Source organism: Contarinia nasturtii, unplaced genomic scaffold (genome assembly GCF_009176525.2).
Source record: "Contarinia nasturtii isolate CC-2019 unplaced genomic scaffold, AAFC_CNas_1.1 Cnas_scaffold_4757, whole genome shotgun sequence".
NCBI classification, from domain to species: domain Eukaryota; kingdom Metazoa; phylum Arthropoda; class Insecta; order Diptera; family Cecidomyiidae; genus Contarinia; species Contarinia nasturtii.
Genome location: NW_022202040.1, coordinates 1,611 through 17,912, shown reverse-complemented (window position 1 = coordinate 17,912; position 16,302 = coordinate 1,611). Strand labels below are relative to the sequence as shown.

Below are 16,302 nucleotides of genomic sequence, written 5' to 3'. Positions count from 1 at the left end.
CGAAAATAAAACACATATGTTATATTTCTTTCCTTCAATTTTTATAGTGTTTTATTATGGTTTATCAAGGTAAATAGTGTTGAACAAGTTTTAAAAAAACGTTACACTGTTTACTTCTTGGCTGGTGCTTTTTTGGCATTGGTGGCCTTTCTTGCTTTTCGGGCAGCGGCGGCTTTTTTCAATTGAGCCTTTCGTACTTCCAATGCGCGTGCAAAAATGACTGATGGATTTGATTTTGTCAATTTAACACCACGACGTTTAGCATCTTCCAAATTGCTAGAATGTTTACGAGCTTCAGCTGACAAAATAGCACGACGCTTAAGAACGGCAGCATATGGGTTAAGTTTAACCAATGCACGTTTGTTAACCAATGGATTAAGACGACGCACATGACGGAATTGTATCTTCTTCGGTGCACGCAATACCGAACGAATTTCTTCGGATTTCAACAAACGGCTCAAATCGGTGTTGGCCATTTTTGGTTGTGGCAAATTATAACCTTTTTTCATGGTTGAAGCTTTGTCCCAAGTACCAAACAGATCGTTAAGTCGGCTAAATGCCGATTCGGTCCAGACGACAAAGCGACCAACATGACCACCTGGTGCCAATTTTAACAAGTTGAGCTTATCAACTGCTAATGTATCGACACCAGGAATGTTACGGAACGCCTTGCGGATACCCTAAAAGTAACAACAATCAAAATTAATTTGTTCAATAAACGTTTACAATTGAAAATATATACAAAAAACTCAATTTGCTCCACTCATATATATATAATTAAATTAAATTTTTAATAATAAATAGAGAATGTTTGATGTGAAAACTTACTTCGTCCTTGTAGTAAACAACCAATGGTCCTCGACGTTGGATTCGACGACGGTTACGCATTTTACCACGACCAGCACGGAAACGTTGGGACTTGTACACCTAAAATTGATAAAGGCATTTTTTTAAAATATAAATGAAATTTAGTTTAATTCTAAACAGTATCTAAACTTTTAAACTGTATAATCAAGCTGCACCCGAAAAAATATATTGAGTATGTTCAACGGAACGCCTGTTGATTAAAATCACTCTGGCATTTTTTAAACCGAAACGTTGTTTCGCAATTTGTAACAAACATGGATATTGTTCAACAAAATGTTTAAAATGCAATTCATACACATAATTCACGAAATTAAATTGAGAAAGTGATTGATTGAAAGTTTTTGCTTATTTTCAAAAAAATTTCAATACCTTTTGGATGTCAGCCCATACGCGAAGACGGCGCAAAAGAGCAACAGCTTGCTTGGTTTTGGTCAATTTTTGTGTTTCGTCCGAAACGACCAATGGGAATTCAGAAACACCATCGATGATGTGTCCTTTTGATTGAACCAAAGCTGGAACACCTGAAGCAGCGATGGCTGAAACCAAAGCGAAACGGCGTTGGTTGACATTGATCTTACGATGCCATCTGCGCCATGGCTTGGTGGGTGCAAACATGCGACCACCACGGCACATGTTACCGAAAGCACCCTGACCAGAGCGGTGAGTACCACCACCACGAACACGTCTATAAAAATAAAACGAAAATTGAATCATAGTTAATTGATTAAGTGTTATAATAAATGCGCACTCTAATTATACTTACGGGATACGGGCAACAGCACGCCCTGTTCCCCATGATTCAGCTGATGTTTGGTGACCTGTTTAAATAAATCATAAAATAAACACATTTTAATTTCTCTGCACTTTCCCTTTGTTTTACATCAAAATTAGCATAGCGAGTTTGTTTCCAATATTGAGTCACTTGAAAATGTATTATTTCACACTATTTCACACTCACCAGCTTTGTCGCTAACAGCGTATGCTTGACGGTTGTTACGACGCATCAATTGATGAACTTCATTGACAATATCAGGTCGGATTGGTGCCTTGAAAACTGTTGGCAATGCGACGGTTTTGTCCTTGATAGCTTGATTTTTCTCGGAGTAAATACTCACGAGTGGGCGTGATGCCGATAAACTCTAAAAAATTAAATAAAAAATACACAACATTTTTTTCCAATTGAAACGAATTCACAGACATATAAAAGAATTGCACATTATAAGTTGAGGTTATGCACGCGTTTCCCAACAATTATTATAAATTACTTTTTACCAAAAAAAATCTAACAATTTACTAAGAATTCGATGATCTGGGCAATGATATTACTAAATGTGTCATTATTGGAATTGTGCAATAAAATATTTACACGATTGGTTACAATTCCATGTCATCGGCCCACGTGGGATACTGTATTGAATTCATATTGCGGTGTATACACTATATCTACAACACAACAATTTTAAACTTGCGGACAATTTAAGGGAAAAAACGATCGAATTTCTCAAAAATGATTTTGGAAAACTTTTACAACTATTGCATACGATTTATCGGCACAATATTTCAAATTCTCAATATTTTCTTACCATTTTTAAACTAAATTCACTTGTTTTATTCAAAAATAATTCGATAATTATTTTGAAGACCCGTCGTCATGCTACGACAGACTTTGGAAAAGAAAGAAAATATGGCGGCACGACATATATCTCCGGATGTTCATGATTCCATAAAAACTGAATTAACTGAGACTTCAACATGTTGCCATGCAGAGGGCACCACTAACTTGTGTTGAATAAGAAGAACTAGACTCAATACGTACAATTTATAAACAAATTTTATTTCAAAATATTTTCCTAGAACTTATTTTCTTTTAATTTCTCTCAATACTTTTCAAATCTATTTTAAAATAAAAACAAGATGTTTTTAAAAGAACTTTTATTTTGAACAAATTCACAAAGAAATATGCAACTGTCAAAGAAGTTTTGAAATTTTAATAAAATTTGATTTGGTGCCAGTTTTGTTACTCATAATATAATAAAATCATTCTAATAAAATAAAACTGAATGGACAAGCAGGATAATGCAACTACTTCACACTATTATTAGCCAGTATTCAAATTTCTATATAATAGTGAGACTGTAATTGATCCGATTTTCAGAATTATTGGATGAAACTTTATGTAGTTACTGTTCCATCCTCATATGGCGTTGAGAACGAATGTAGCTGTCACTGATATTTGCATATTTATATAACATAAACGTTTCGAACTAAAACCAAATAGCGTAAGTAATACCAAAAATTGTGTTCTAGTGCGTAGAAAAATTTGTAATTTTTGTTCGTTTATTTGCAAATAAATAGAAAAACATGTCAACAGATGTAGTTGTGGATGCTCTTCCATATTTCGATCATGGATATGAAGATACCGGCGTACGAGAGACCGCTCTGGCCATGGTTGAAGAAGAGACACGACGATACCGACCAACCAAAAATTACTTGGAACATCTTCCGCCAATAAATACGACTTCATTTGAAAGCGGATTAATGCGAAATGAATTCGAACGCATACAAAACCGTTTGCCCATGGAACCGCTGAGTATGAAACGGTAGGAATTTCGTTGCCAACTACTCTATTTAATAGAGTAGACTCATAAAAATTTCAAGGCATCCTCCAATATTCTGAATATCCTTAAAAAATAAAATATCTTTATAAGTCTGTTCGTAAAGCCACACATATAATAGACGTGTAAGCAAAAATATTACTTAAAAATTGAGATTTGATAGTAGTAGTAGAGAAGGCCACATAGAATCATTGGTTAACTGGATACACAATCGCATAGGAAAAAAGATCACACCAAAATGGTGAACATACAATAACATCAAAAGGTAATTTTCAAATAAAATCTCACTACAAATTTCATACGTTGTTTGTATCTGCTTATGTGAATTTTATTGTAATTCGAATGGATCGGTGTATTCATTGGTCTCATATGACTCATTGTTTGTTTCATTCTCTAATCTAGGAAGTGCTCGTCGGACCATCGACAGGATCGATTACAACCATCAGATCTCAAATTTAAGCAATGTTGTTTGTTCAAATGATTTCAAATAATTCAAATTCATGTCATTGATTTACTCTTAAACTATATATATTTAAATTATTTTTCTTCCGTAATTTCCCTCATGGTATTATTGAAATGTCTTTTATTTTTCTATTATTCTTTACAAAATAACTCTATTTAAATGACTTTTCTTCTGCCTATTTCAGATATGAATTACCACCGCCGCCACCAAGTAAAATATCTGAATTGACAGCATGGCAAGATGCTGTTGAAAATTCAATGGCACAACTGGAACATCAAGCAGTACGTGCAATGAATTTAGAGTTGTTGCTCGAATATGGCTGTGAAACGTGGAAAGTCTATTTGGATGTGTTGACATCAATGTTGGCCAAAGCACAAAAACAACTAGAAAGCATCAAGAAGGAAATTCAAGATATCAATTGGCAACGAAAGGACAAACAAACGGAGGCCGGTGTAAAATTGCGTACACTCGAAACTCAATGGGTTAGTATAATCACTTAAAAATTACTCTTCCACTATTGAAGGAGTGCTCCATTCTCCCAATTAATTTTCCATTATTTTCATTTTTTTTCCTTTGTGATTCATCCCAGGTCATATTGGTATCGAAAAATTACGAAATCGAACAGGCATGTGTTCGACTCGAAGAGGAGATTGTAAAATCAAAGCAACAAGAAACAAATGAAGAAGGCAATCAACATTCTTCGAATGAAGAATCGAATGAAAACAACGAGAATGACAGAGAATTTGCTGACGAACAACCACCAATTACAAATGGAATTGAAAATGGTTATAAACATACAAACGATACAAATGAAATGGAGACAGACAATTAAATAATCGATTAAAGAAAATTAACCATATTTGTCATCAATTATATTTAGAATTGAATTAAAAAAAATAGTTATGCCCGTTTGTTTTTATATGTGAAATAAAAATCATTGAGAAATCGACAGCAAGAAACATACCGCATATGTTTGTTGTTGTTGTTGAAAGATTGACAAATAGCGTTGTTTCCATTCATTGAATGGTGCTATAGCAACTCTTTAACAACTTAATTGAAATTTCCGATAAAAACTAAGCGAATTTTATATCACATATATAATTTAATGCAATTTAGAAAAAATATGTAGACTGTAGAGAGAGATATTACAATTATATTAGTAAAGCGGAATTGCCTTTGTGAAATGTGTAACAAATTGAAATATTTTTCAATCTCGCGCAAGACATTTTCCAAACGGGATAAAGCCTATTGCAAAAAGACTATTTGCTCCATATGTGTGTATTTTTACAGTTGTATATATGGAGCAAAAAAAAAATCACATGAAAACGAATATGAGGCACAAAAACACATAGTACACAGTGGTTCAAGAGTGGATAAGAACGGTTTAGTGCGCAGAAATTAGTCGAGAAAATGTCAGTAAATGATGGTGACTCTCATGGGTCGCACAGGTCATTCTATTTGCTGTGAATTCGACAAATACACATCAAAGCAGTAAAAAAAAATCAATTCTGAAAATTTATTTTCTCTTCTCAGTTTGTTTGCACATTTCATTTATTCTGTTTGTTTTAGTTTTTTCTACGTAATTGCTTGATCAAAAAACGGATACAGTTTCTACAAAAAAAACTTCTAATAATATTATTTCTACAAAGACAATAAGGATAATAAACATTGTTTTTCCTCCCTCACATTTTAAATGAAGACTAATACGCAAAATTATTGTCTGTAACGAACAAAATTGGCAACCAGGAATTTATGTTATGGCACTTACTCGATAAGGTAATCAACGATACAAAGCGAGGACGACTAAAATGAAAACAGTAAAAAAACAATATGTAGTGTGTGTCTTTATGTTTTGTGAGGGAGGATATTGGTAGCATAAAATGTACAATCAACGTGTGCATGAAAAAATTGTTAATGCAAATGAAAATATTTGCAAATTTTGCACCTTCGACATCATAGCACATAATACGGGCCTTTATGTACATTAATCCTTAGTCCCAAAGTGCTTAAATGAAATAACTCAGCCCAAACAACTATTAACACAATGTTCTCATGTATTTTTTTCTGTGGCATATTTCTGGCTAAAAATAAAAGTTTTATCGCTAAAATGCTAAAATAGCAAAATAGATAAAAATGGATAAAGTGATAACGACAGCGAGCATAATGTTTATTGAATCGCCGTAGAATTTATTCAGTAGACTGAGCACAAAATGTTACTCCATTTGATTCTTGTGAATGTGAAAGAATGATGAAGAAGATGCAGTGCTATCTCAGTGCGCGCCAGTGATAATATTTGCACAACACGTGTAAATGTATATGTTATATGAACGGGTGGGAATTAAAGTGATTCAACTCTATTGAAAATAAAAGAGCAACATAATTTGTTTTATTACGTAGGTAGCTCCTTAATTATTGAGAATTGGCAACATTTAGTGTTGCCCGATGCAAACCATTGTCATATTCGTAAAGTGTGACATTTCTAATGAACAATAGCTTCTACAGAATGAATTTTAGTTTTGTGGTATGGCTACGGCGCCATTCAAATCAAATCAGTATTCAGAAAAAATGAAATTAAAAAAAAAAAAATTCGAACGATTTTTTCTTAAATTTTCAAAGAGGGCTCTCTACTCAAGAACATTACTTCCGACTTAAGTTGGGGTATAGGAAGGAAGTACCATGCCCTGCCACCGTATATAACTGGTTTGCGGAGTTCCATCGTCATGGTGCTAGCCACAGAGATCAATCGCACGATGGTCCTCCGAAAACTGATGTTGCTGCAAACACTCTGCTGCTGTGCACATACTGATTAACTTGGATCGTAGTTTCTTTTACAGTTAAATTGTGGCATGTCTGGGCATATCATCCCACGGCATACATTCAATATTTCATAATCACCTGGCAATTTGTACCTTCAAACCACATAATTCGACGATTGCTCAAAAATTGAAACCTTTTATTTGGTGCTAAGAAATGTCCAAGTAAACTAAACAGAGGATCACCAAAACACATCTGCGCGATCGCAATAGTAGCCAAGACATGATTCTAGTGCTTTGGACCCGAAAAAAAAAACTCAGTCGACTCTCTGAGTCTTCAAACATGAAAACAATCCAACAAAAGTTGTTCGTTCGTGAAGTGATAGGGAAAAAGTGGACCGCATTATTTTACAGTGTTGTGGGCCATATTGATACCATGTCTTTAGAGGATCAGAGGGCTTTGAATGTTGAACAATATGCAACCATTTGATTGCCAAAAGTCATCACGGAAATATGAAAACCAAACTTCCGAAACTTATGATCCCAAATCATGGCAAAAGGCAGCCCATCAAACAGTCGACTGTTTGACCAACCTAAAGATCAAAATAATGCACCATTCTCTGTGTACGCCTAATTCGAGATCCCTTTGTCCACCAGAGACCAAATTAGGATAGATCAAATATATTGTCCGTAGTTCAAATTAGGTGTATATCCAGAAAAGTGCACTTTTTTGGGGTGTCATGTTTGAGCTACTGCCGCAGCCATACCACAAAACTAAAATCCATTCTGTAAAAGCTATTGTTAATTAAAAATGCCAAATTTTACGAATATGACAATGGTTTGCATCGGGCAACACTAAATGTTGCCAATTCTCAATAATTAAGGAGCAACCCTCGTACCACACACCGAAAGGTATAATCGGTCTATAAATGATTGTTGCTATTGTAACTGCAAAAAATGTATGTTGGCATTTTATTTTTAACTGAATTTTGGATCGCTTTAGTTCTCACCATACATGCAGTATTCTATACATGCAAGCATTGCCAATGCGTCAATTTTTAGGCTTTATGATTGGAATCAGAAAAATAAAATTAATTTAGATGAAAACAAATATCTAACGGTGTCTAAAACTAATTGAAACGAAATCCATATTATGTCATTTCAAAGTAAAAATATAATAGAATCAATATTGATTACTACACCAGGTACAAAAGCTGGGACATAAAATGTAGTGGAACAAGCAAAAAAAAAGAATAACAACATATAATGGGACTACGATTGACCTGCATAATTTGCAGAATATTTGTTTGATAAAGAATTTATATGCATTGATTTTTTATTATATATGTTCCTTATGTTGATTCTAGGTAACAAAATGGTAACAATGACGTCAGAATCTGACAAAGCGTCATCGTCAGTATCTAAAAAGGCCAATTCAACAACAATCGCTCCAATCACAGAAGTGGCACCAAATATTTTAGTTTATAAAAAAGTATGACCTAATTAATGGAGCACACATAAAACTGAAATAAAATTTCAATTGAATCTCATTCCATGTGTTCATTTAGATGGAAGCAATTGTCGATAAGATGCAAGGTGAAAATGGTGGCGTTTCGGTGAGAACAGTAAAAGCTTTTATAAGCAAAGTCCCATCAGTGTTTACGGGCGCTGATCTCATTTCATGGATACTCAAAAATTTGGATGTTGAAGATGTCACCGATGCAATACACTTGGCACACTTACTATCATCACATGGATATCTATTTCCGATCGACGATCATCAACTAACAGTTAAAAATGACGGCACATTTTATAGGTATTCTTTTCAAATGTAACATTTCAATTTGCAAACTACTGAGTTAAGAAATATAATTCATAATTATGTTGAGACATTTGAAAACAAAAATTGCAATAAATAAAATATTATATTCTCTGTGAATTAGATTTCAAACGCCATACTTTTGGCCATCGAATATGTGGGAACCAGAAAATACGGACTATGCCGTATATTTGTGTAAGCGAACAATGCAAAATAAAACACGGCTCGAATTAGCCGACTATGAGGCGGAAAACTTAGCACGTTTACAAAAAATGTTTTCCAGAAAATGGGAGTTTATATTCATGCAGGCCGAAGCCCAGAGTAAAGTGGATTGTTGATTAAAAATTCAATTCCATTCTTTCAACTATTTCCATTCTTTTCTATGTGATCCAACCTAGGTAAAGTGGATAAGAAACGTGACAAACTCGAACGCAAGGTTCTTGATTCGCAAGAGCGAGCATTTTGGGATGTACATAGACCGATGCCTGGTATGTTTTTTGTTCATCGTAACAACCAAATGTTGAATTTTTCGCCGAATTTTTACGATGTTACAAATACTACTTATTTGCTACTGATTTAGTTTTAAATTGTTTCTCTTAATTCTCTAAAAATAAAAATCGAAATAATCGCAATCAATGTTTGAATAGGTCTGCTACATTGGGTTGGTTTTCAGTTTTATCGTCTTCTTTCGCGAATCTATTCGTCAGTTCAACATACTTTTGAATTGCTGCTTCAACATCTGATGGAATCATGGTTGTGTCTTTCATAGTAACGTACCATGTGATTCGCGAAAGAAGAAGATAAAACTGAAAACCAACCCAGTGCGTAGCAGACCTATTCAAACATTGATTGCGACGATTTCGATTTTTATTTTTAGAGAATTAAGAGGAACAACTTAAAACTAAATCAGTAGCAAATAAGTAACAGCGTGAATGAATGAATAAAACATCTTTTTCGAACGTTTTTTGTCGTTTTCCCATTTCATTCTATCAACCAAGGATGTGTTAACACAACGGAAATGGACATTAAAAAAGCGTATCGTCATGGCGCCTCAAGTCATGGGTCCGGTTCAGCTGGTGCTGCACTCAGCAATAATCCTATAGAGCAGAACAATAGACTGATTGCATTGCGCAAACAAAAACTCGAGCGTAATCACTTCATCAATTCATCACTTAATTTCCTTTGCATTACTTCCATTATATGTTTATTAATATCCATTACTTCCATTTTTTTCTATCCACCCGCAGGTAGAACAATAAAAGTTTCCAAAGCTGCCGATTCGTAAGTGTGATATTTATTTTTTCCAAAACCATTAAAGTCGATTGTTTACAAGTAATTAATATCGTTTCATTTGCAGCCTCGTATCGTACTATGAGCAATACAGTGAGTTCGATTACTTTTTAACTAGTCCGGAATTACCGAATCCATGGCAAACAGATAATACAGAATTGTGGGACTTAGAAAAAACAAGGTAAGTTTTCACAAACTCGCTCTTGAATACATTTATTTTGTCAAACTATTTATAAACTTATGAACTATTACAAAACATATCGAAACATAAAACAAACAACTTTTTTGGAAACAACAGTAAGGATGTTCCACTTCGAAGAGTGAAACGATGGGCCTTCGATTTGAGAGAGCTTTTAAATGACCCAATTGGGCATGAGCAATTTATTAAATTCTTAGAAAAAGAATACAGCTATGAAAACCTGAAGTAAGTAATGCACATCACCATAAGGCGTACTAACAAACAACACCAATAACATCGCTTATTTTGCAGGTTTTGGGAATCCGTTCAACAGATGAAAAAACTGCCACAATCCGAAGTCCGTGAAGCGGTTAATAATATATGGAAGGAGTATTTGTCACCGGATTCACCATTTCCGGTAAATGTTGATTCAAAGTCTATTGAAATGGCACGCGAAGCCGTACATGCACCCGGAGGACCAAATCGATGGTGTATCGACGTAGCCGCCTCACATGTATACCATTTAATGAAAAGTGACTCATATTCGCGTTATCTTCGTTCTGATATGTATAAAGAATATTTAAATGGATCCAAGAAGAAGGTAAAATTCAAGGCATACTTAAAATTACTATTCCATTACTCTACAATTCCTGATTCATTTTCCATTCTTTCCATTATCATCATTCACAATGAGATTTTCAAATGACGATGATAAATAATGATGGAAACAGAGCGTATGTGAGATAAAAAAAGAGAGCGTAGCGGTGCAGTGGAGGGCGCGTAATGGAACTACGTGCCCATCACATTTACAGAACTTTTGGCAACACTGTTCGTAGTGTTTTGACATTTCATGAAATGTGACATTAATGTTCGTTCATTTGAACCGTGTTTGAGTTTTTGAAATAAAGTGATGAAATTCTAATTTATTATTGTGAGTTTGATATATATTTTATTATTATGATAAAATAACAGTGAAAAAAATGTGTGAAAACATATGTAAGTATTGAAAATTTCAAAAAAATTAGTTTAAATTTCTTGAATTGAATTGGTAAAATTTCTTATTATTTACAAGGTGCGTTGTTCTTTAAGGAGTCAGTCAAAAATATATTTCTTTTTACTACATGTGTTTGTTATGAGTATCTCTGAGCGGTGCAATGTGAGTGTGTAAATGTGTTACGGCTGGAACAAAAATGTGCTAGCGGTGGCACAAGTGTATTTACTCGACCGTAATCGACAGAACGGATAACTAACTTTCAATAATTCTGAGGAAAACTCAATAATATTTTTTAAAAATATTGAACTTAATGACGCTTAATGAAGTAATAAAAAAGAAATATATTTTTGACTGACTCCTTAAAGAACAACGCACCTTGTAAATAATAAGAAATTTTACCAATTCAATTCAAGAAATTTACACTTGTCTTTTTGAAATTTTCAACACTTACATATGTTTTCACACATTTTTTTCACTGTTATTTTATCATAATAATAAAATACATATAAAAACTCACAATAATAAATTAGAATTTCAAAAACTCAAACACGGTTCATATCAACAAACATTAATGTCACATTTCATGAAATGTCAAAACACTAATAACAGTGTTGCCAAAAGTACTGTAAATGTGATGGCGCCACCAGTACTAAAATACTACACTGCGCTAGGATGAAAGAGAGTGTGGGTGTGTCTGGCCGAATGAATGACTGAGTGAGTGAGAGATGATTGGGAAACCATTTGAATGTAAGAAACTATATAGTTTGACCACACAGTCGCAACAGCAAACAGATTGCTGACAAAAATTGAGATTTGGTAGTAGTGGATATGTTGGCATTGATGCCACTACAAGCGGTACAACCTCCACCACATCGACGACAAATGCCACCTCGGCGTAGGTCTCAAAGTGGACGAGGACGGCAACAACGGCAACAAGGGTGACGAGGACGGCAACAACAACCGTTGCCAGTGCCACGCGGTTGTTTGTTCGAGACGCACAGAAAATATGACTGGTAAATTTACATATATTTTTATTCACAACGCATATTCATTCATTCACCACTAAACTGAATTTCAATCGGTGTACGAATTGTTGAATTCGCCAAATTCATGGGCTATAGCGTCATCTGTGGTTTCGATAAGTTGGTAAATGCAATGAAGCAGTTGGTAAAACTTATTCAACAAATAGTCACTTTTGAAAAATATGCCTCAGAGATGTCAAAAATGGTAAATTTAATTCGTTGTTGGTTGATTTAATATTAAATCTACCAAACTTGAATTAAAAATACCACATTTTTTCTTTCTGTGCAACATATAAAAAATCCGTATGCATCGGCCGGTTTCAGAAGCAAATCCAGAACAAAGACAAAAAAAATACAAGAAGCAGGTAATACCCAAAACAACAGTTATATTCAGTCGCAACATAAATGCAGCGAGAAATATGACTAAGAAAGGATTGTACATGTTGAATCATTTACTCATGCCAAATTGTTTTCGACCATTCAGGCATCAACTCCATTATTACTACAAATAAAATCAAAAAATCAAAAAGCACGGACGTCTACGCGAACATTCTCATAATAGAAATTTCATTGTTTCAAACAGACAATATATTGAACTAACTGGTCATAAGTTATTGTTATAATAATGATCAATCACTTGTATTAAAACAATAACTATTATTATTTAAGCCCATTTAGTGGACGATACAGATTTACATTTTGCAGTAACACATTACAATTGTAACGAAGCATTACTGTAATGCTATTACAATTGTAATGTTAGATTTATGCATTACTAGTAATAGCTATTGCTATTCTTATAGCCTTACTGGCAATGCTTCGTTACAATAATAATGTGTTACTCAACGCTGCCGCTAATATCAAAAATCTAACATTAATATTGAGACTTTTCAACACAACTTTAGGTTGAAAATGTATTTACAATAGATGGCGGGTGTGTCTGCTCTAAGCTCATCATTGAAATTTCTCATCAACCCAATCAATTTCAATGATGAGCTTGGAGCAGACACAAACGCCATCTATTGTAAATATATTTTCAACTTAAAGTTGTGTTGAAAAGTCTCAATATTAATGTTAGATTTTTAACAATACGGGTAACACATTGTTATTGTAACAAGACATTATCGGTATTAGGTATTGAAATTGTAATGTTAGATGTTAGCATTACATTAATAGCTATTATAATTTTATTAACTATTACAAACATTTATGTTAATGTAATGGTTAGTAACATTACAATTTTAATGCCGGTAAATCTGTAGTGGACGATGCTAAAAAGTACTAGCCCAAGTCAGTATAATACTCTTTTCGAAGAGTGTACACGCTCTTCTCACACTCTTCGTATAGTTTTATTCGACTCCCTTCTCACACTCTTCTCACACTTTTGCATAAAACATGTATATTGAGTGAGAACTGCTGTCACTGCATTCCAGTGGAAGTAATGTTTGTATTTTGATATTTGAACGTTTATAGCATTCGTCAGCTGTGTCAAAATACAACAGAACGACAATTGCTGTTGCAACAGCTAATTCATTTTTTTGTATACGTTCATTTTTTTCAAAATGTCAAAAATTAACAAAATCAAAAATTATTAATCAGTGGAAAAATTTATTATAAAGAAAAAAAAGAAAATTTTTTAGAGAAAAAAATTGATGCTCAGTTAAAAACAATATACGTGTTTTATGCAAAAGTGTGAGAAGAGTGTGAGAAGGGAGTCGAATAAAACTATACGAAGAGTGTGAGAAGAGCGTGTACACTCTTCGAAAAAAGTATTATACTGACTTGGGAGAAATAGTAAGTATAAAAATTTCTTTCACAGTGATCAACGATCTCAACACTTCTACTACGACTACTACCGAATCTCAAATTAAAGCAATGTTGTTGTGGTCATTGATTTTGCGCTTAAACTATATACTTTCTTTTTTTAATTTCATTTTCCATTCTGTTCCATTACCAATTGATTAATTTCCATTTTTTCATTCTTTCCCTAGGTAAAATCCATTCCAAATTTATTTGGCGTAAAACGTTAAATGTGTTTTTTTATATGCAAACTTACATTAAAAAAATATTATATTTTAAATGTATATGTTTATATAAATGTGTCGTAATCATATTCTCGAAAGTGAAATTTGTGTTTTTCAATCAGAAAAAAAAGAAGGAAAGAAACGTTAGAAGATTAAAAAAACATTAAAAAAGTAATCAGAACAATAATGCAACAAACATGATTGATTGTAATATAAACAAACATATTAACAAAATAAAAATGAAAACCACCTTGAGGTAATACTATTGAAAATTCAAAAACAACTTTCTGAACACACAAAAAAAACATTTCATGTTAATGTTAATGTTCACTCAGTGCTAGGGGCGCGTCAAGGAACAATTTGAAATACAAATTCACCCATTACCAGGCACAAATTCACTATAGTTTCAGTTATTTTTACGGTTGCCATAGCGTAACATTCAGGTGTGAATACATGGAAAAGAGGAACGACAATCATTAGTATCAATTGAGTTGTATATAAAATATCATTTTTTTAAATTAAAAACTTTACTCACCTACGGGCTCCTTCCCTCCGTACTACCGTTGTACTGTTCTTATGAACGCACAACTAGGCCACAGATTTGTGTAATACAAATAGTGTCAAGCCTAGCTAAGCTAACTAATCGTTAGAATATTTGTTTTATCTAATAATTTATGGATTCAATGCTGCTGCTTGTCAGTTGACATTGTTTGGTGGTCTTCTCAACGAATCAGGCACTAGTACGCCAAACATTGGACAAAGTCCTTTGAAGCAAAAACATTAAAAAATGAATATACTCTATTTTCAATTGATTCATACCTTTGAGCATAATGCATTTTGCAGCAGCAATATCGCGGTGCCAAACAACTGTCTGTGGAGCAGCAACATCACCCTGAACATTTGATGGCCAATTTTTGTAGGTAACATTAACCTTTGACATTAAACGCCCATTCCGAAGTATTCTCGCCACATCCTGATAATTGTATAGCGACTGAGTCCGGTAGTCCAGCAATCGGTTTCGCTTTGCAACCGTAGCACACTTTGAATCGATGCGGTTTTGTGTTCGCTGGAAATCGTTCTTGGCAATTCGCGCATGTTTGTGATGTTCCCCATTCATCTTCCAATTTCACCACTGAATGGCCAAGTTTCTTGACGCTCACCAAAAATTTACGCGATCCTAGACATCTCTTTCGTCTCTTCAAACCAAATGGCCGAGTGGGTGCCATCTTCGGTGCACCAAAGAAAAACATTAACGGCTCTTTGTTGGTCACTGTCACGGCGATGTTATCATTTACTTGGTTCGACTTCATGTAATGATCAAAATCCAGTCGTGAATATTTACGCGATACTCAATGTACCATTGCCATGTTGAATTACGCGGTGATGGTGGACCGAATGGGTATGTCTTCAGATGATTCTTTTCTTCGATATCAAACCATCCAGCCAGAGAGTAGAAAACGCTGCCGCTATAGTAATACTATATTAACAGTGCCTATAATAGACCAAGAGCCACTCTAACAAGTAACTTTTTTTTTGCTTTATGTCAGAAAACTATATTGAACCATGTAGCTAGACATACACTAAACAAATAATTTTACGTCTGTCATTACAGCCACCCACTTCGCGAAATCTGCACTATTATTCGCGGATAGAAAACACATCAATTAATAAAGCGAGCTGCATGTTTGATTTTCTGGAATATATTTTTTCTTTGCTCTTCGATTAAAATTTCTGCATGAAATTCCGCATTGTTTACAAAATCTGCATGAATGAATTATGTAAAAAATACTATCAACTTTTTTGTCAGCTTTATGTCTGAAATTTTAAACATCGATTTTTAATCATAAAATAACACTAAATTATAAAAATCTGCACTTAAATACACATATTTATTGTTTTCTGCATAAACAAAATTACATGTTTAAGCAAAGTTTAATGCTTTTCATTCTCGGAGAACTGATACAAATAAACGAAAATAAAAAAATAGACACAAATTAAGAAAAAAATGCACAAAATATAAACATAGATCACAAACACAATAAGATGAAAACACTTCTATCACAAATCAAATGAAATAGTAATGAAGAACGCATTATAATTATCACGTTTTACCTCAACAAAGTGACTCTGTATTCTAAATCGAATGATGAAATTTATTTCCAATGTGACATCAAATATTTTCCCGATCGAAATGTTGTTGGAATATTCACAGTAAATTTTATCAACACTCTGATATTTCGAAATTAAAACAAAAATGAACACAAAACCAACTGTGAT

General features: G+C 33.7%; 3 protein-coding genes and 1 long non-coding RNA gene across 16 annotated transcripts; 3 read left to right on the top strand and 1 right to left on the bottom strand.

Annotated features, from left to right (window-relative positions):
• Positions 1-19: 19 nt before the first annotated feature.
• LOC116351152 (60S ribosomal protein L4) lies at positions 20-2,584 on the bottom strand. The gene is made up of 6 exons (XM_031783222.1): positions 2,451-2,584; positions 1,826-2,006; positions 1,631-1,685; positions 1,237-1,552; positions 829-927; positions 20-680 (listed from the first exon to the last, which is right to left on the bottom strand). Exons 1-6 carry the CDS (start codon positions 2,451-2,453, stop codon positions 111-113), a joined length of 1,224 nt encoding a protein of 407 aa, XP_031639082.1. The 5' UTR covers positions 2,454-2,584; the 3' UTR covers positions 20-110.
• Positions 2,585-3,011: 427 nt separating this feature from the next.
• On the top strand, positions 3,012-4,799 carry LOC116351148 (pre-mRNA-splicing factor SPF27). The gene is made up of 4 exons (XM_031783218.1): positions 3,012-3,146; positions 3,223-3,467; positions 4,130-4,427; positions 4,535-4,799. The coding sequence occupies exons 2-4, from the start codon at positions 3,229-3,231 to the stop codon at positions 4,775-4,777; spliced, it is 780 nt and encodes a 259-aa protein (XP_031639078.1). The 5' UTR covers positions 3,012-3,146; positions 3,223-3,228; the 3' UTR covers positions 4,778-4,799.
• LOC116351149 lies at positions 3,474-4,036 on the top strand. Its single transcript, XR_004202102.1, has 2 exons — positions 3,474-3,747; positions 3,885-4,036. It is a non-coding gene; the product is annotated as an uncharacterized LOC116351149 (long non-coding RNA).
• A 419-nt stretch (positions 4,800-5,218) lies between the features above and the next one.
• On the top strand, positions 5,219-15,766 carry LOC116351146 (regulator of G-protein signaling 7). Of its 13 annotated transcripts, none has more exons than XR_004202099.1 (12): positions 7,704-7,903; positions 8,066-8,190; positions 8,267-8,514; positions 8,642-8,838; positions 8,916-9,005; positions 9,516-9,665; positions 9,765-9,798; positions 9,875-9,988; positions 10,106-10,231; positions 10,298-10,586; positions 13,993-15,546; positions 15,638-15,766. XR_004202099.1 is itself a non-coding variant. In XM_031783216.1 (12 exons), exons 1-12 carry the CDS (start codon positions 7,852-7,854, stop codon positions 14,125-14,127), a joined length of 1,455 nt encoding a protein of 484 aa, XP_031639076.1. In that variant the 5' UTR covers positions 7,704-7,851; the 3' UTR covers positions 14,128-14,217. The 13 variants fall into 13 exon arrangements, 10 of the variants coding, with proteins under 10 accessions (XP_031639073.1, XP_031639068.1, XP_031639074.1 ...); XR_004202100.1 differs by having other exon boundaries at positions 13,993-14,281; positions 14,361-15,764; XR_004202101.1 differs by having other exon boundaries at positions 13,993-14,281; positions 15,638-15,760.
• The last annotated feature ends 536 nt before the right edge of the window (positions 15,767-16,302 follow it).